The sequence below is a fragment of the Serpula lacrymans genome (assembly GCF_000218685.1).
Source record: "Serpula lacrymans var. lacrymans S7.9 unplaced genomic scaffold SERLAscaffold_3, whole genome shotgun sequence".
Classification (NCBI taxonomy): domain Eukaryota; kingdom Fungi; phylum Basidiomycota; class Agaricomycetes; order Boletales; family Serpulaceae; genus Serpula; species Serpula lacrymans.
Window position 1 is genome coordinate 2,506,064 of NW_006763292.1, and position 18,981 is coordinate 2,525,044.

At 46.9% G+C, this 18,981-nt stretch overlaps 7 protein-coding genes across 7 annotated transcripts; 3 read left to right on the forward strand and 4 right to left on the reverse strand.

Annotated features, from left to right (window-relative positions):
* Nucleotides 1-568: 568 nt before the first annotated feature.
* SERLADRAFT_459344 (uncharacterized protein) lies at nt 569-3,142 on the reverse strand (the record flags this gene model as incomplete). The annotated part of the gene is made up of 21 exons (XM_007314811.1): nt 569-696; nt 751-878; nt 940-960; nt 1,014-1,074; nt 1,134-1,161; nt 1,226-1,285; nt 1,345-1,445; nt 1,502-1,547; nt 1,600-1,627; nt 1,684-1,708; nt 1,758-1,789; nt 1,850-1,875; nt 1,933-1,958; nt 2,014-2,031; nt 2,082-2,091; nt 2,146-2,244; nt 2,303-2,316; nt 2,367-2,445; nt 2,500-2,624; nt 2,681-2,771; nt 2,828-3,142. 16 exons carry the CDS (start codon nt 2,559-2,561, stop codon nt 1,066-1,068), a joined length of 663 nt encoding a protein of 220 aa, XP_007314873.1.
* Nucleotides 3,143-3,309: 167 nt separating this feature from the next.
* On the forward strand, nt 3,310-5,112 carry SERLADRAFT_366371 (uncharacterized protein; the record flags this gene model as incomplete). Its single annotated transcript, XM_007314812.1, has 7 exons — nt 3,310-3,354; nt 3,408-3,450; nt 3,506-3,781; nt 3,834-3,894; nt 3,952-4,824; nt 4,877-4,913; nt 4,981-5,112. 7 exons carry the CDS (start codon nt 3,310-3,312, stop codon nt 5,110-5,112), a joined length of 1,467 nt encoding a protein of 488 aa, XP_007314874.1.
* SERLADRAFT_459353 (uncharacterized protein) lies at nt 5,111-7,208 on the reverse strand (the record flags this gene model as incomplete). Its single annotated transcript, XM_007314813.1, has 7 exons — nt 5,111-5,331; nt 5,390-5,641; nt 5,703-6,173; nt 6,231-6,606; nt 6,665-6,792; nt 6,850-6,865; nt 6,920-7,208. 7 exons carry the CDS (start codon nt 7,064-7,066, stop codon nt 5,288-5,290), a joined length of 1,434 nt encoding a protein of 477 aa, XP_007314875.1.
* Nucleotides 7,209-7,590: 382 nt separating this feature from the next.
* On the forward strand, nt 7,591-8,233 carry SERLADRAFT_359915 (uncharacterized protein; the record flags this gene model as incomplete). The annotated part of the gene is made up of 4 exons (XM_007314814.1): nt 7,591-7,664; nt 7,718-7,788; nt 7,849-7,873; nt 7,932-8,233. The coding sequence occupies 4 exons, from the start codon at nt 7,652-7,654 to the stop codon at nt 8,231-8,233; spliced, it is 411 nt and encodes a 136-aa protein (XP_007314876.1).
* Nucleotides 8,234-8,532: 299 nt separating this feature from the next.
* Nucleotides 8,533-9,591, reverse strand: SERLADRAFT_434593 (uncharacterized protein; the record flags this gene model as incomplete). Its single annotated transcript, XM_007314815.1, has 5 exons — nt 8,533-8,822; nt 8,873-9,073; nt 9,138-9,285; nt 9,356-9,373; nt 9,436-9,591. 5 exons carry the CDS (start codon nt 9,589-9,591, stop codon nt 8,533-8,535), a joined length of 813 nt encoding a protein of 270 aa, XP_007314877.1.
* A 634-nt stretch (nt 9,592-10,225) lies between these two features.
* SERLADRAFT_413482 (uncharacterized protein) lies at nt 10,226-12,922 on the forward strand (the record flags this gene model as incomplete). Its single annotated transcript, XM_007314816.1, has 6 exons — nt 10,226-10,406; nt 10,444-10,909; nt 10,965-11,559; nt 11,620-11,852; nt 11,912-12,431; nt 12,490-12,922. 6 exons carry the CDS (start codon nt 10,226-10,228, stop codon nt 12,706-12,708), a joined length of 2,214 nt encoding a protein of 737 aa, XP_007314878.1.
* A 43-nt stretch (nt 12,923-12,965) lies between these two features.
* On the reverse strand, nt 12,966-18,575 carry SERLADRAFT_446094 (uncharacterized protein; the record flags this gene model as incomplete). Its single annotated transcript, XM_007314817.1, has 6 exons — nt 12,966-13,488; nt 13,537-13,864; nt 13,914-16,205; nt 16,262-17,801; nt 17,863-18,016; nt 18,079-18,575. The coding sequence occupies 6 exons, from the start codon at nt 18,398-18,400 to the stop codon at nt 13,121-13,123; spliced, it is 5,004 nt and encodes a 1,667-aa protein (XP_007314879.1).
* Between the last annotated feature and the right edge of the window lie 406 nt (nt 18,576-18,981).

Here is an 18,981-nt window from a genome sequence, read left to right on the forward strand (position 1 = left end):
GTAGCATTTAACTCAAAATTCATGCTAGATGCTGGGAAGAGCGGCATCAACAATGAAGTCATGATCATGGTTTATCAAAAGGCTATCCGACCACCCCTTCTTCGCGGGGCACTCACCAGAAAGGAACTACTCACTATCAAAGACTGGATGAGCACAGCGGCGAACCTAGACGCCAACTGAATCAGTGCCAACGCTATCTCGGAAGGAGTGTGGGGAGCCACAAACAAAAAAAGACAGAACGACAGAAACCACAAAGGTGGACCAACCACCAGAGGTAGAAGATTGACTAAAGATGAAGAGGAATCAAGGAGGAAAGAGGGAAGGTGCTTCATATGCAACGAGAAAGGACACATAGGAAGGAATTGTAGGAACAACGAGTGTGCGATTCCGGCTTCCTGTTGGTGGAATAAGAGAGGCATAACAGGTCACGTGTATTACTAGGGTCCATTGATATCTCAGCTATACCTCAGGAGGTCTTGACATCGATAATCTCCTGAGTCCAATCAATGTCCGCGACTTGAGCTCCGACTAAACGTCGGCAATTTCCTGGCAACGCAACTGAACGGGCATGTATGGCTGAGGAGTGTTATTATTCAATAATATGTAAAGATTTTGCTGAGCCCTAAAAATATTATAATACATCTACAGAAGTGGAGCGGAGGGTTCAGCACCACTTGTGAGTAGAAGAGTCTCCACCTACTCTTGCACCTTCCATTAGTGAGTGATGTCGAATAGTATGACATGATTTACCTATGACTACGATTCACTTGTCATTTGGCGACACAACGTACGATGTCCCAAAGATCAACTTGCTGACCTTGGTACCATCGCTCGATGGTGTATCCAATAGATTTGCATTATGGTGTCTGATATTGAGTCTTAACATCAATTTCCACATGAGTCATGCTGACGATGAGCTGATATAAATTTTATACGTACGATGCCAAGATCGAAATTGCGGTAACTGTTCAAGACTTGTTAATTCCCCAGATACAATCAAATAGACCCGCAGCGTACGTTGGACTTGCACCAGCATCACGCCCAGGAAGACAGAGTCATCCGGTATTAAAAAAAACTAATTTCAATTTCATGTCAGCACTGACTGCCCAAACATTATGTTGCCTTGTGCGAACCAGAAGCATTGTAGCTAGTCCTACAAATCTATGTTCAGGGTATAATAAGAGTGAGAAATAGCATACTTTTTGCACTAGTTATTCAAACTCACGAGGTCAATAAGTTGGTGCCTAAGATATAAGCCAGTAAGCGGTTGACAAGACGATCCATTCTTGAAAAGAATCGATTACATGGAACACAAACTCCACAGAGTATAGAATTGCTACTCACCGATCAAGGCCCGAACGGCCACGGTGCAAATAGTACATGAAAGCACACGCTATCAGAACATCACTTACAACAATAGTGACGTTGCACACAGAAAGAGTTGCCTATTGCCTTCAATTAGCAGTATTAGACACGACAATGTGGTGATTCTGACACTTACAACAGTATGGTGACGGAAAAGAGTGACTGAAGTCCGGTAAAGGAGGCTCGAACAAAATGAGCCTAACTCATGCATGAAGCAGTGCTAAGGTGATTCACCTATATACACAAGTGGCGATGGCAACGCCTAGGACAATGCATGCATAAGCTATAATGTGCATTTGGACTAATTTCTTCACATACCACAACGGCCAGTTGAAACGAAGGCCTGGAATTACGTGTTAACTATGAGAGTAAGAGAATAGATTGGCACTCACGATTATAATGGGAATGTATAGTTTTTCACTGACTATATTGCATGAACATGATTAGATGCTCTCAGGACAATGATCCTTTATGATATGCATACGTTTCCATATTCGCCAAGCGAAGTACCTGTTGGAAATTCATATATTTTCCTTCCGAGTTACTGTATCCAAAATATGTCCTCACATATTGCTAACATAATCAACGAGCGACTGTAAGTAATCCCATAGATTAGTCTTTACCACCCACCAAAACTACTGGACTCACACCAATAGCACATGTCATCTTTGAAATTCGCATCAGCTCACGGTAACGGGGACATTGATCCGACTTACCGTTAATTCCCTTTGCAGTAGAACAAGTGAGTAGAATGCCAGAGGAATGACCGTGCTTACTCACCAGTTCACATTGGACAGTGCATTTGGATTGGAGAAATTTACTATGAGATAATAATCCATAGCATACATTGAAAATGCTGCTTGAGTAGTTTCCAATATCCTGCATATGCATAGTGTTTGAATCAGCATCAAGCGGTCATATGACGCACGTTACCGACCATATCACGGCTACCTATTATTCCCCATGAGCAGTGAACAAAGTAAGTTCGTTATATTACTAACCATAAATTTAAGACTCGACCGATCGTTGGAATAATTCTGGACATAATAAATTACCTGCATGGATACTATACCATATAATCTAGACATCGACCATTTAGTACTAAAGGTTCACAGTCAGCAAATTGCCACTTACATTATACCAAAGAATGTGCCCAACAAAGGTCCGCGCATGAATATTTCTGCTGGTGACGCCATCTTGCCAACTGAGAGTACAAAGAGACGGAGTAATGGACCAGGCCTAGCTTATAAAGGAAGCTGCTGCAAATGTATGGGTAAATTGCCATGTCAATAGAGCGTAACGCATCAAAACCTGCCTCCGGACGGAAAGAACGCAGTATTATGTTATCCTCCGAACCCATTCATGGGCTCTTCCTTCCTGGTTATTAGAGGCCAACCTGATGGCGGCTGTGTACCCATCACTAAAGGCCATTTTTAGAGGATAAGTATGCTTGATGAAATACCTGCTTAGAGGTACGCCACGGTGTATAAATCCCAGCTGCAGTCGCGACACGGGTTGTATGTTACTCCATTATCGGAAGATAGTGGATGTAAGGATAGGGAGATGGAATTTTGTGTAAGGAGGCTTCAGGAACTGGTTGTTGTATCTTGAGCGTCGCGACTGCAATGATTGACGTGCCATAGCCTCCAATCCTGACACTGATCTATATATTGAATTCGGAATGTTCGAGGCTGGGTTGCGGAGGCACACTTGGATATCCATCCCACGATGACTCGGCCGCCAGCCAAGGAGTCCACCGAGAGATACCAGAACGCGCAAGTTAAATTAGCATGAAACCTTGTCGCAGTCACGGTGCAGATAAGTGGAAAATGTCACAGCGTCACAGTGGGCCATCTCACGTGGCAGTGACTGTCGTCGAAGTACCGCGGCAAGTGCCTCCTTCAAGTTCCCCTCAAGTTCAAACTTGCCTTCAAACTACCAAGCATGCCAACGGCACAACGAAGTGTGCCCACTGTCAATGACCTTAGGGTACATAATACGTGCGCTTTTATATCTGGTACATCCTCTGACCTAATCCGCAGGTGAAACTCTGCTACATATGTCGGGAGGAAGAGCGATATGATGGTGAGCTTGGTTGACTTGTTCAGACATTTAACTCTCAAAACACATATTTATATAGCACCGGAGGATCCTCCTAGACCATGGACACACCCGTGCAATTGCACTCTGGTTGCACATGAGTCATGTTTACTGCAGTGGATTCAAACATCTCAGCAGAATCGATCTCGTGCACCAAATGCCCTGAAGTGCCCTCAATGTGGATCTGCCTACGAGCTCGAAAGCGATAACCCTTGGATCCTTAGACTTTTGGATTCAGGTAACAAAGCGTTGTCACTCATGGGAAGGATGGTCACAGTAGCAAGCGTGACGAGTATAGTTGTATCCTTTGGAGCAGGTGAGGCCGACTCTGTCTAGACAAGCGTCAATATTAAGGTAAATATACCAAGGCATATATATCGTAAGCACTGCATATGGTGCATATGCATTGCAGGAGTTCTTGGGTAAAGAGTAAGTTCAAGGCTAATGTCGTAAACCGTCATCTATAACTCACTACCTTTGCATTAGGATGTTTGATATCCTCCTCTCGGAAGATCCGAGTAACTGGCCGTGGCATAGCTTCATTAATCTACCTCTAATTCCTGTAGGACTTATTGTCTCTCGCTTACCTTTCTCGACAACCGTCCTACCCATTGTACCAATGCTTCTTGCTTGGACCACTTCTACTCCAGTTCAGTCCAACGAACGCATAATTCTCGAAAAGTGGAAGAGTTCTATCATGGCTGCGCGCCGAGAAGAGTACCCCGTCCTTCCCAATTGGCCACCACCCCCTATGCTCCTGGGACTTTTCGTTTTCCCTGTCGTCCGTCACCTGTACAAGCGTCTTTCCACGTATGTATCCCACTGGGTCCTCAACACGCATCCAAATCAGGCCAACGCCCCAATCCAACGCGTTGTCCTAGCTTTGAACGAAGGAGGTCCTTTCCGTATTCGCATCGGCGCCAATCTCGATGACCATCCCGAAGGCGATCAAGGAAATGCTGCAAATGCCCAGGCAGGCGCTCGCCAGCCGAATGCCGAAGTAGGCGATAACGCTGATGCAGCGCCAGAGGATGCAGCTGCAGCTGCAGAAAACACCATACGTGTTTCTGGAACATCACTAGGCCGCCTCATCGGTGGAGCTCTGATCATACCGCGTATTTCTAGCCTCATGGGATCACTTCTTTTGCGTTTATCTAGGCACTCGCTGCTCCTGCGACGGATATTAGCCGTTCGTCCTCCGCTCCCCAGAGGAGTGGTTCTACCACCTTTGGGACCCATGTTCAATGAGAAGAAGTGGCAGACGATGGGTCTAGCGAAACAAATGGGACTGGCTGGTGTCATGGGTTTGACTGTTGCCTGGAGGGGTACATATGCGTGGGCCGAGTGCGATCCTGTCTGGTCCGTCCATTTTTTTGTCTTCGATAATCATTAGTTGATGAATGAAGTGCAGGTGGCGAAATTCTATAGGTCTCGGTCTTTTCACTCTGGTATGAGCAATCCAACTTCTCTATTTTGGGTTTAATCTAACCCTCATGTTTACCAAAATTATCATAGGCTAAAGACTGTCTATATCTTCTCCATTTGTGGCTTGCAAAGCGCGAGCTGGAGAGCAGACGCGTCAAAAGTAGATCGTTCGAAGGGGTGGATGCCAGAGAATTAGACCTTATTGTGCCACGAACGTCATGAGCATAGGACGCTTACAACATATTATTTGCATGTATGATCCGGGAAGCTGACTCAATACATTGAAGACTAGCCACTGTTGATCAGCGCGAAATAATAAGACAGCCCACTTAGAGTGGCGAGCCTTCTAATGCTACAGGCGATGTTGAAATTGGAGATACAGAGTGAGCTATCGATGTTAATCTACCTCTAGTACAGTGCCACGCTGTACACTTCCCCAACCTGGATGGATTATCGTGTGAGATATGCACGCAACCCATACAATACTCTAGAAACTTACCAACAAGCCGCCAGTGCTTCTCGATACGCCTTGAAAGGGCTACCTTCTCACCAACTTCAGTGCAAGCCGGCGATGTCAATTGAATCTTCGCCAGATCAGCTTTCACGCTCAAAACACGTCCTCCGGTTGAGGTAGAGCCGATGTTGATTAGTAGCAGCTCGTTCTTCACGAGCTTGGAAACCTTTGTTTGTTTCTTGTCTTCGGTCTTTACACCAAGTAAACGGCGTAACAAGAACAGGCTAATTTCAAGCTCTAAACAAGACCGTATACGGTTTTTTCAGCCGTCGCTTCTCATGGAGGCACATGAACTTGCCTGTGTAAATCTTAGGCAACTTCCCAACAGCACCGAGGACTTGACCAACAAGACGATCTGCTCTGCATAACGTAGGATCTATTCTAGTACCCACACCGATCAGACCTCCAGGAACAGCAAATTGCAGCTGGTTATTTTCTGCGAGTAAAGTAACGATGCGGCTGAAGATGGGTTTGCACCGATTCCGTCCAGCGCTATCCTTCGTGACAATTCCGGGTCGGATTTCAACTTCCTGGCCCAAACGGAGAACTCCGGTAAGAATGGAACCACCTGCTACACCTCCTTTAAGCTCATCTACTTCTGCTCCTGGTTTATTGACATCGAAGGATCGGATGACGATTAATCGCGGATCGGATGTGAAGTCGCGAACAGGGATGGGAATGCGTTTGACGATATATTCGTTCACGGCGTCAATGTTATATTTAAGCTGAGCTGATATGGGTACAATTGGGGATGCTTCGGCCACTGTACCTGAAAATGCATGCATACGGATGAGCATCTAATCATAATACCTATTATTCGACTCACCCTTGACGAAGGCAGCAATACTTTTCTGATGTTCAAGTGCTTGAGTTTCTTTGATCAAATCGACTTTGTTCTGCAAAATAATGATGTTTTCTAGCTTCATGATCTCTACTGCAGCCAGATGTTCCGATGTTTGCGGCTGTGGACATGTTTCATTTCCTGCGATAAGCAGTAATGCAGCATCCATGACGGCAGCTCCGTTCAACATGGTGGCCATGAGAATGTCGTGACCGGGACAATCAACGAAAGATACATGGCGAACCAGTTTCATCCGATGGCCACACCCTGGTCGCTCGCATGGGGGATTGTCTTCCTTGTCCGATCTATAGGAGCGATAGCAACCCGGTCGTGGACATGCTTCATTCTCGCACTTGTAGATCTATAATGTCCGGAATTGAACATAAGTGAATGACTGATTAATTATCATCATCGCTCACTTTTGCATTGGCGTAGCCAAGCTTGATGGTGATATTTCTGACCAGTTCATTCTTAAATCTGACAGTCATAACACCAGAAATTGCTTTTACGACTGTTGACTTTCCATGGGCGACATGTCCGATGGTACCTGCAATGGATCATCTATGATCAACCATAGCTTTACGTTGCCGCTTAATAAACGCACCCAAGTTTATCGTAGCCTGAGCCGAGTATCGGTCAGACATCGCGATAAAATCAAAGCATAGGATACGCACTTGTTTTGATATTACTTCTGGTGAAAGGGGCGTCAATGTCGAGGGATCAATCTCGATTTTTGGGATAGCCTCGACAACATCGTCCTCCTCCTCCTCCGATTCTGAATCCTCCTCGTGGTGCTTTTGCAGCGTTTCGTCGCCAGACATGTTCTATATTGTCAATCGAGTATGATAATGTATAATCGAGTCTTCCTAACGATAATCCAGCGATTTCAGGGTCAATGTACGCAGGTTCCAACACTATGCTCGCCGGCGTGACTCGATTATGCAGATACCAAAAATCTTGATCGGAGTTTGAAGCAAATTCCTAAATGGATTGTTTTGTGGCCTATTTGTCACGTGCTACCCCGGATAATGACCAAATCAGGTTTTTGGTGTGGAACTTGAAAGCTGCCACTGGCCACTCAAATCGCTAGTTTAACAGGCCTGCAGTATGAAATCTAGCATGTACAGGTTTATCATGCAGCAGCATATGCCACGTCTCCAACGATAATTCTGGTTCAATAGATATTCACAATCGGATGGTAGCAGTATCGCAACAGCTCTGAAACGATCATAGGCACTCCACCGGAATCACCCATCCGACATCTTGGAGTTCACAAAATACATATGCATACGTCACAGAACTTGGATCTGACTTATAAAGTGGCTCTTTTATCGAAAGTCCCCCTGTCTCCAAACTTACACGATTAATCAAACCACAGCGGTGCCATTTACATAGCTCGCAACAATATGTTAGGAGAAGGTGGGCTCCAGTTTCGTTCTTTGTTTTGATAACTTATCTTCTAATTTGAACAGCGGATGCTAAATTTCCCGGACAAGGTGGAGACGGTATTCCGCCTTCCCCTTCTAGAGAGAACCCTGGCCAGGTGTGTACCATCTGTTACGGTTTAACTACTAGTGACGACGCCTGTTCATCTTTATCGTAGGTTTACCCAAAGTCGGATCCCAAAGGTAACATAAAAGAGTAAACCTTGCTACAGTTGTTTCCATATTCATCAGAGATTATTAGCTGCACCGAAGGATACTATACCCGGTACGGGAAAGCAGAATGAAACGTCATCGTTTACCGGAAATCCGTACCTACTGCAAGGAGCATTGGACAAGCTCTACCATTCCCTTACAGATGTAATAAATATTATTCAAGAAGAGAAATCGACGATGGGTGGCTCCAGTGAGGAAGTGGCGTTCTTAGCGAAGTTAAAGTGCTGGAGGAATGATATCACACATGTACGTGACAGCAAAAGCCAGGGGCCCAGAATATCTGGAATGGATGGTGTGCCAGCGGATGAGGGGGGTATGTTTACTGATTAGGATAGCTTACAATTTCTTCGCTGTTTTCGGTTCACAACTGAGGAATCAAAGCAGTTTCACTGTTTTATCACTTGAATTGTAGCGGTACAGTTCTGAAATACAAGTATACAATATTGGTGCAAAGTATGAACAGATTATGCAGATATGAAGTGCTAAGAACAAAAATGAATTTCAGAAGTTCGTTTCTGCGGTTTGGTTTATTCGAGACCTGAAATTCAAGAAATTTGAAGGTGTCAGAGATAGTGTACGTACTTTAATAGAGAAAAACTACATACCTGTATATCGTAACGATAGCAATATCAATCCCTCCCAGTGACCTTTGCTGAAGAAAACCGTATCTGCCCTCGAGACTGGAATCCAGTCTTTCTCCCCCCGCAGAATATGCCAAAATTACGGCGACCTGGGAACGGACCTGATCGCACTGCTGGTGGCGAATTTTCGGTCCCGCTATCCCATAGCTTTGTTTCACGATTGGGATGTTGCCGGTGAACGGGGCGAGATCGAGCTGTTGATGTACCGTATAAGAATTTCGTAGAAGTTCGATTCCTGCTATCACCTTGCTCAGAATCGACCGGGAAGGCATCCGGTGCTATTTGTGGTGTTTAGAATACCCACTGAAGTTGTGGACGATGTACTTACGGAGCATGACTTTATCGGGTACTTCATGTTTTCTTGCTGTGGAAGTTGTGCCAGACGAGCCAGGTAGTGTCCATTGTCTCTGCGAAGGGCAACTTCCTGCTTTTATCAGAGACTCGTCTAAGCCTAGCTGAGAGTATGGATCGATTTTGCATCGGATGACCAGTCGCGTAGATAAAGGAAGTAGCAATCTTTTTAGTCGACCTGGAACATGTAAAACGATGAGTCAGAAACACCCACGAATCCAAGCTGCCAGCTTAGAATATACCTTGAAGATCAGCGGTAAAATTATTCCGTTTGAATCGTAATAACAAGAGCAGTTTGAAATAAACTGATTTATACGGCAGAAAAGATGCGGAACAAGACGTAAAAAGATGAAGTTTCAAGCCAGCACGAGTGAGGGTTGTGCGTGCAATCTTACAATATAGATAATGGTTATTAGTGACGAACCAATAGTACTGACGCCTGAGCAGGGAAACGATTTACCTCCATCAAAGCAATTATCTATAGTGACACATATATCAGACTGCGAAAACGATCTCGTCAGAAAAAGAGAAATTTCAAACCTTTTTGCCATGTCGCTTAAATTCAGATAAAGCCAGTCTACTACAAGTGAGAAGCTCTCCTGCTGCAGATAGAAAATACTGGAGGCAAGAGAGACGTCGAGCTATGTCGACCGAGGATTTCTGTAAGTCTACTGTAGGAGAAATATCTGCGCTCATGATGCTTATTTTATTGGAAGAACGAGCAGCTTGTGGCGAGGATGATGGTAGAAGGATGGTAAGAAGAGCTATGTTTTCGGCACAGCTTTAAAGGCCACTCCGTATTAAAAGCCTGTTGCAGGCACTGGGAGCCGCATGAATCACCGTCACGGTATATTCCGGGGTGGGTATTGAGTAGATATCTACGGCCATCCCTGGAGGCACTGTGCAAACAATCCAAACCACCAAACCGCACCGTACGACCGTGGAATCTGTATATTCTTGCCTTTTTTTGTTCGTAAACCTTGAGCCATTCAGAAAACTATTTACTCCTCGGAAGAGCGTCCACCAGCCTGGAAAAGATAAATCTGCCAAGGGTCTTTGTCTCTGAGTTCCAATATATATCCGTGGGAAGTGGCCAATACGTTTATTTCATTTCTTGATTTGGGTATTAGGTGAAGAAAAGGTTAGAATATTATGTAAATTCAGCCAAATAACGCGTCTGCTTCGCGCGTCTGTCAATACACGACGATCTTATACACACCTTGTCTTATCCCCTCATTTGTTTCCTTGCGCTGGACGTGTTCACCGGGTAAGCCTATGAGAATACATTATGTTTGATACCAATACAGAACGCAGATATACACCTTAGAGAATGGAGTCGTCTACTCTTAGAACCGAGCAGGAGCGCCAAAGACAGCTCGAGCTCCGGAGGCAAATCCAAAATCTAAAGGCTCAGCTGAAAGACTTCTCAAAAGAAAGGACACCTCCGCCTGCGTCTCCAAAGAGGAAAGCTCCAGATTCAACGTTGCTAGCCCCTGCGACGCCATCCCCAAGTGAGTCGTTTATGACTCATTATACACGGGCCGTTAGTTGATAATAATCTCCGCCCAGAGAAGAGGAGAGTGGAGCGCAAGTTAAAGGAAAGCGCGACATCAAAGGCTCAAACTACGAAATCTAACACGTATATAGCATACAATAAGGAACCCCAGAGAAACCAAGCCACAGTCGCTGAAGTCGACCTCCGGCGCTCCCTTGCTCCTTCGAATGTTCTCAATAAGTTATCATTCTTAAGTAAGGACAAGGATAAGGACACCCTACCAAACGTTGCAGTACGATCAACTGCATTTTCTGACAAACCCAAAACGAAAGTCCTACCTCAACCTGAAGTAGTTTCGGACATGGCTACAGAGTGTGCGCCGCATAAAGACAGTGTTCCAAAAAGAGATGACCGCCTTGCCCTTTTGGAGGAAATATCGATTGGTCCGTCAGAACATAAAGCACCATTTGATGATCCATTCTTCGAGCAGATGGAGCCCAATTCAGGCATTCGTCTTTCGTGAGTTTTCCGATTAAATGTGCTCTCTAACACCGTTAAATTTAGCCGAAAACAGGTCTCGGGCGTTGTCGCATGAAGACCTTCAGGAATACCTTGAAGGGCGATGCTACCTTTCGCCGTCCCGTCTATATTCTTCTATTCAGTTATTGCCAAATAAACAGGGCTATGATGTTCCAGTCGAGTGCGACTGGATTACTATAGCCGTGGTCGCAGAACGCGGGCCAATTAGGTTCAGTCGTGCTCCTGTAGGAATCGGCCACGAAGGGAACGATGCTGTTAAAGGCAAACAACTCAATAACAGCGAGAAGAACGGTCGGCCAAATTGGAACAAGAATCGGAAGGACGAGAAGGGAAAAGACAAAGATGAAGGGCCACGAGGCGGAGGCAAGAAATACGTCAATATGAAACTCATTGACTTTGGCTCGCGCTCTTCTTCGTCGGCGACCGGAGGAAAGGCTGTTATTCGAGGCGACGCATTTTTGTCTCTTTTGCTATTCGAATCTGATAATTTTGACCGAGTCACTGGCGAAAATGGTCAAGATAGAAAAATATATAAAGGTGGTAGCAGAGGCGCATTTGAAGTTATGTCAAAGTTAAAAGAAGGTGATGTCATAGCGCTTCTCAATCCTAAAATCCTAAAACCTTTTCAGGTATGTCCTAAGAGCATCTGTAGTCCTCCGCTGATTGTATCTGGTTAAATTCTCTTTCAGCGGGCAGCTGATACACCCCATCCTGTAAACAACATCCTCGCTGTTACCCCAGAATCAGCCGATTCGATTATGTCTATTGGACGGGCGCGTGATTTAGGCATGTGCAAAGTGCTGAAGCGGGACGGCAAAGTTTGTGGCAGCTGGTGCGACAAACGTGTCAGCGAAGTCTGCGATTATCATGTCCAGAATGCAGTAGAAAGGCAGAGGGCCGGACGGGCCGAGTTTTCCATTGGGTATGTTCAGGAATACTTCTCGCACACTTAAATCAAAAGGCTAAACTTATGTTCGACAGGACTTCAGGCATGTCGTCGTCGTCCTTCAAAAGAAAGCCAGCTTATGACCCTGCGCGCCAGTGGGGACTTAAGCCCGACGACTCTAGGACCGGTGATGCAACGTACATTGTATCTGGACATATCGTAAATGGCTCTGGGAATGATACGAAGTCACTGTATGCCTCGGAAAATATGGGCCGCGAAGGACAGGCAAAGGCGAAACGTCAACTAGAGCGAGATACAGATCGTGAACTACAGGCACTCTTGAAGAGAGATAGGGAAGGTATCAGGGCAGTTCTGAGGGCCAGAGAAGTAGGTTTACAGAAGGAACCCGATTCCCAAGGAACAGGGAAAAAGGGAAAGGGAAAAGCAGCTGGAAAATCTAATGGGGACAAGGACGACATCGAGAAGCAAGGGTCAAATTCGGTTGATATACCCAAGACCTCTTACTCAGCCAAGATAATCAAGAACCTTGGCTTCGATCCTTCCACAAAACCGGGTCAAAAGCGAGCGTCTGGTGACGACGCTACCCAGAGGAAGGTATGTTGCGCTTTATGCAATGTGCCAAGCGCAATATAATTTTACCCATATAATTTAGCTCCAGGCCCTTGCTGCGATTCAATCTTCCAGAAAAGATATACGCCTCGACCCACGTCCAGGCCAAAGGATACGGTCCTGCGTCATTGGAATGTCGTCCACTACGCAACCAAATTCGACCAATCTCAGCCCAGCCGGAAACGGGATGGATTATGTATCAGATGACGACGTTCCGCATTCAAGCCACGTAATGATAGATCTGGACGGAAGTGATTCTTAGATAGCTTATCGAGCTACCTTCATCAACGCGACAAAGTAGACTCATCTCAGTAGAGGATACTTACGCGGTACACTAGAATGGGACAATTTTCTCTACTATGGAACCACATCATTAAGCTACAAATTTAGCGTGACGATATCAATGATTTTATGATTTTATGTGTAGACATAGTAGACGGATGTACTTGTACCAAATATCACGCATGTTTCGTTTGCCAGCATAAGCGCGTGGCTAGGTTAGAGATCGAAGAGGTTTTGTACTGAACTGCAGAATGTCAACGATGCATTTTCTCCAACAAGATACAATGCATATATGCACATGCCAAATCGTACAACTAATAGTATACGTACAAATCTATGCACATCTGAACCACGAAAATAAAACTGATGAACGTGACAAATCCAAATATGGACTAATAGAATGTATCTCGCTCTGGATACATTCCAAAAGCACGTTGCAGGGTATCGGGCTCCAAGCCACGCAATTTGAGGCACTTCTGGAAGAGCTTCTTATCAATCGGATGCTGAATCCGGCTTGCCAGATGCTGTCCGGCCACAAGGTCCTTGATCACACCAGCTATAAGACGCTGTTTGTGGACGTTAATAAGAGGCTCGAGCTGCATGGAGGGGGGTAAAGGTGTCAGTGAATCGAAAACATCGGGATGAGCTGGAGAGTCAAAATTGGCGGTGTGTGGATCAAGGCCAACGACATCGTGTGGCGCCGTAGGATCAATCAAATCGGGTAGTCTACTGTAGCGATATAATTGAGATAGATAGACGCCTAATACAAGATTGTCAGAAGATTCGAGGAGAGTGAAACAAAACTCACCAATAAACGGGATACAAGCCGTGGGCGTCTTACTGTCCGATGTTGCCTTGCTTTTTGACGACTGACCATCAGTTGCGCTCCCGCTAACAACAGATGAGGTATGTGAACTGATATTCATTGGCTTTGCATCAATCATGGCGGAAATAGCTTCATGCATGGCCTTGAAGTAATCCGCAGAAGTAGTAAATTGCGTTAGTTTGTTCAACATCTGCGTCTCCCAGATTCCAACCCGATTCCAATGACGATGCATGGCTCTGGTAGCCCACTCACTCCGCAGACCAGCGAGTATAGCAACCAGGGTGTTGAAATTACTCAGGACATACGCTTTCTGTATTGATGTCAAGAAAGGAATTCAGAAATGATACAAGAGGACTTACAAATGCGATCCGAATAAATTTGCCGACCAAAACTCCTCGGTCGTTCGGGTGAGTTAGCACAATTTCAGAGGTGGTGAAATTGGCAATAAGATTGAAACGAGCGCGCACTGCTCCAAGAGCACTTGTTTTGTGGACCCAGCGAGATTCCGCTTTCCATCTCGCTCTATCCTTTAAGTATTGTGCCCAGTCCAACACGTTCACCTCTTGACACGACTTCCAATCCTCCAAGATTAACTCTTCAGCTTTGACACCTAGGAAAAGCTCTCGATCGATTATCGAAAAATGCTGTACCAAAACTTCAGCACGGAAATTCAGGATCCACGACTTGTGAAGGCTCCGTGCGCTGGAAGCCAAGATTTTGGATGATGGAGATGTCATCGTAGCCACGCTAGATGAGTTGATGGGGTGGGAGGGAGAACCATGTGACGTCGAAGGCCTGGAAGGTACTCGGCTTTGCAAAATTTCAAGAGGCACCGCATCTTCAGGAGCAGGTTTAGCATCAGATACACGGTGGGGGGATGTAGGATCTGCTGCACGCATCGGAGAAGGACTGGGTGGTACTGTATCTTCAGGATCCCCAAGAGGAGAAGTAGGCGCTGGGACAGCAGGCGCGATATTGGCATTGGAGTTAGCAATGGGTGCCAAGGAGGTTAGAGTAGCTACAGAACTCAGATAACTTTCAGTATTTCGGGAACCAGGGCTTTGCACGGTCGTCGCCACATCGCCCTCGGAATCACCATTCCAAATTGTCGAACCTGTTTCATGCTGGTCAATCTCAAAATCTTCATCATCTTCATCTTCGTCGTCGTCATCGAAAAATCGTGGCCGCTCATTTCCATAGTCCCCGGCAGCCAAACGCTCCTGCATGGTACGCACCCAGCCATCGACTTTCATAGCTTTCTCTTTTCTCTTCTGAGGATTGATTTGACCTTCAAGTCGCTTCAAAGCATCTCCAACATCTCCGACTTCCTCGTCATCACTCAGCGAATCTACCAAGGCATTCACCTGCCACTGCTGGATATTGGACCCTAACCCAGCCCCTACAGAGACCGACGACAGAGCTGAGCTTTCAGAAGTGACTGAGTCGTGTGACCTAAAACCCATCGAAGATACGCTGCTTATAGATCGCCGTACAAATTCGAAATCACGACGTAGAGGCAGCTTTCGAAGTACCTTACGAAGACCAGGCGCAGGAGGCCGATCTTCTTGAACATCAGATGATGTATCTGACAATTCTAGTTCGTCGATCGAAACGACTTCAAATTGCCAGGGCGGTTGCTCTTGCACTTGGGCGACAAAAGGGTTAACTTTGGACCTTGAAGACAGGATAGAACCGAAAGAATCGGTCGAATGCGACCACAAAGAAGAGCGTGCTGCGGATGCTGATGACTCTGGTCTAGGGAGTTCCTTTACCGACGCGATCTCGGTAGTACTGACGGTACCAGCATTGTCCTCCTCCGTTACCTCTGTAACCGAACGTAGATGTTGCGAAGGAGCGTGCTCTGACTTGGTATCTCCGGCCTCAGGGTCATATGGTTCTGCGAGCGTCGAATCGGTAGATACCGATCGCTCCTCTGGCTTCGGATTGGAAGAGGGTGGATCCCCTTTGTAGACATTCGTGCTGGGCGCATTCACCGGGGTTGCTGGAGATGGCGGTTCTATCATTCTGAGATACTGTTCTACTCCACCCCGCACGGTTAGAAGGTCTCCGGTAGCATTTAACTCAAGGTCAAATGCGGAAACATTGGCAGGCACGGCTAAAGCAGTTTGCACAGTCGGCCGTGAGTTCAACACTCGTTTCCAACGCCCCAATCGTCCTATAGTCTTCACAAAGGCCCTGGAGAGGACATTGTGGGAAAGAGGCGTAGGCGGTGCGTTCTGCACAAGCTGAGGATCCGGAGTTGGAGCAGAAGTTGATGATGTCGCACGGCTCTGCTGGAGAATATTGACTTGAAGAGGTTGGTGCAAGATCGCCGCAGATGCCGAGCTAACAGCTAAAGGACGAGGTGGCGACATTTGTCCTCCAAAAGAATAAGGATTGACAGAGTCGCCCTGGAAAACAGATGATGGCCCAGGAGCCGAAGTATCATCCGGGACAAAATCAAGGTCGACGTCGGAATCCTCGTCTTCGTCCTTGGAGATCGCCTGGGCAAATTTTTCCCCTAAAACATGCGTACGAGTCGGCTTGGCATTTCCGCTAATCGATAGACTCCTGGATACAGAACTCCTGCGCCTGCGCGTATGTGCCTCTTTGCAGTCTTTCGCGACTTTGATCAGTTTGCGAACTATGCTCTAATGCGAGGGTCAGGATTCTACGAAGACGGGGTCACTCACGATGCGCGACTTACCAGAGCACCCTGGTGTTTCTTCAATATGGGATCTCGGACCAAAGCGTTGAGCCAGTCCGCGAGAAGCAGCCGTAGCTCACGGTTTGGCAAGAAATCCACCACGAAGAATGTTAATAGCCAATACCGAATGGCAACAAACGTCCGCACGCGAACAATCCTTCGCACGTCTTCGTATTGCTTTGATGAATGAGAACTCAGTGCCCAATGAAATCGGCATATGAGTAGGTGACACAAGTCAACCGCACTGATATAAGTGCGATAGGTCAAGAAAAAGTTCAGTAGTTCCTCGTAGTTCAATTCACTGGTCAGTTGTGCAATCCAGCGCTCAATCGTAGCTGCCAAAAGAGCCCTTTTGGTGTTTTCTCCCGATGAAATCCGCACACTCGGTGGTTCGGGTGCCATGGAAGACCTTCCTGCCCTTGTACCACGCCGCGATGCAGATAGCACTGGAGAAGAGAGGCCGGTCCGACTATCATGAGATACTGAGTGATCATCGCCATCTATGTCCTTGTGCATTTCACCCCACAGCACAAAACGGGGATCATCACGGGGTGCTGCGCTGTCATCGGCGCGGAGTGATAATTTAATTGTAGTCTCGCCTGATTCAGGAAAAAGTCTGTCCAGAAGTGGCAATCCTCGGTACGACTGCAGAACATCGAAAACTTCGGTAGAATACTGCGAGTGCATGCTGGTCTCTGGGAGCGGTATTAAATCTGGCTCAGGATGCTCTGCTTCATTCATCAGAGGAGACACGGCCAACCGCGGTGGGCCGCCTGGCGATGAAGAACGGCCGGGCCCATCAAAATCGACGGTCAAATCCGGACTTTTTTCCCTACGTGTTGTGTCACCTGCACGAGCGGTCAGTCCAGATTCGAAAGACTGCATCTCCCGCAAGGCGTGAGGCATCGGTAAATATTCTGGCGTCTGGCGTCTCATGGGCGAATCGAACGAGATGCCAGTTCCAAAAGGATGCGATATGAAAGGTGCAGATGATCCCTCATCGTACGGGTTGTACGACCCGTCTCCCGAAGATAGGCTTGGGGACTCTAATACGGAACTCGACGTGTAAGGCGACGGAGGAACCGAACTTCCGTGCCAGTTCATAACGTCCGCAAAGATGTCCCCGGAGGGATGTTTCGGCATATCCACAATAGTGGGCGGCAATCGCGGCATATCAGCTCCTGTGACGCTGTGCGAGTGTGTTCGACCTGTCACGGGCGCCTGGCCCTGTTTCCCTCCCATGGTATTGGATGTTGATGCAGAGCCCGTCGCCAGCCCAAACATATCTGGGATTGACCGTGTCTTTCTCAATTTCCGAGGTGTGTTACTCAGAGTACCGGGGTTTTGTTCGAGTTCTGTAAGTGGACGGACGGGTTGTGGGACGCCACCATTCTTTAACTTGCCTTGGGAGAGTAAAGTATGGACGCTCATCCGTGAACGACGTTTGGGGCGATCTTGCTGTGTTGTCGGCGGCGCAACTTTTGCGACTCGATTGGATACCTCTGCTGCAGAAGCGGCTGGAGCGGAGAGATCACGATGACTATGATAGAAACCGAGATTGAGCGTATTAGGACGCCAAGAATTGGGGGTTAGGCACTCACCCCACACGATACATCTGCTTTCCATGCTGATTTACAAAAGCCGTGATTGCATATGGGGACCGCACGTCTCGTCCAACACCGAGGTGTTGATCGTAGCGTCTCTTCAGCTCCCTCGCGGCTAGGCCAGAAGATGTCTCCACAAAACTCCCATCGGCTTGGGGTTAGAGGAAAGGGTTATTTATGAAAGTCGGGACCGTAAGAGATTGATATACTTACGAGCTATTGATATGTCTGCGGTAGCAATTTCTGGGGGCAGTTCGTTAAGGCCGTGCCACTCATTTTCTGCGCCTGGAATAGCACTGGAGAACGCGAAGGAAGACTGCGAGCTGTTCGTGGAAGACGCGAGTATGGGAACTAGAAGTTGGCCATGATGTGGCTCGTTTGTAGGGACCGAGTTGGAAGAAGATGGTAATGCGTTTGGAGTATGCTGGTCGTCGTCCGAGAATTTGGGCGGGATGGCAAGAGAAGTAACTGGATGGGTGACTACGGGTGTTGTTGGGCAGGATTCTTGCTCGTTTCCGGCTGTCATGTCAGGCATTGTGGAGGTATAAAATTCGTGAATTTGAAGGTCAAAAGGCAGAGATGGCTGTTGACATTAGAGAGACATGGCGATGCTGGAGACGTTTTGCGGTGAGTTTTGATGATATTTGCGAGAGCAGAGATGCTGGAGAGATAATGAGCGCAGAAATGAAACGAAACCTGTTTTCTGCTTTGGTTTCTTGAGTACAAAGCGAGGGACAAAAGAGCCTGATCGAGTCCGGTTTCAAAGACATCCCCTCTCACGTGGTCTTGGTCACGTGCCCCCACCCTTGCCTCGCATTTCCTTGACGCGTTTCCATCCCGAGACCATGTCTATCGTGACCATCAGAGTATGTTTCTTGCCTGTCCCAGTCGCCATGGCGCGTGTTCACTTTATCTGCACAGAACGTAGAGTTTCTTAACAACCCTGCGCGTTTCTCAGACTCGTATCAGTTTCGAGTCACCTTCGAGTGCATTGCCACCCTCACAGATGGTACACATCTTTCATCTCTATGACTATGTCTGTCTAATCTTTTGATACCAGACCTCGAGTGGAAACTCATCTACGTCTCCTCGCCCGGGAACGAAGAACTGGATCAG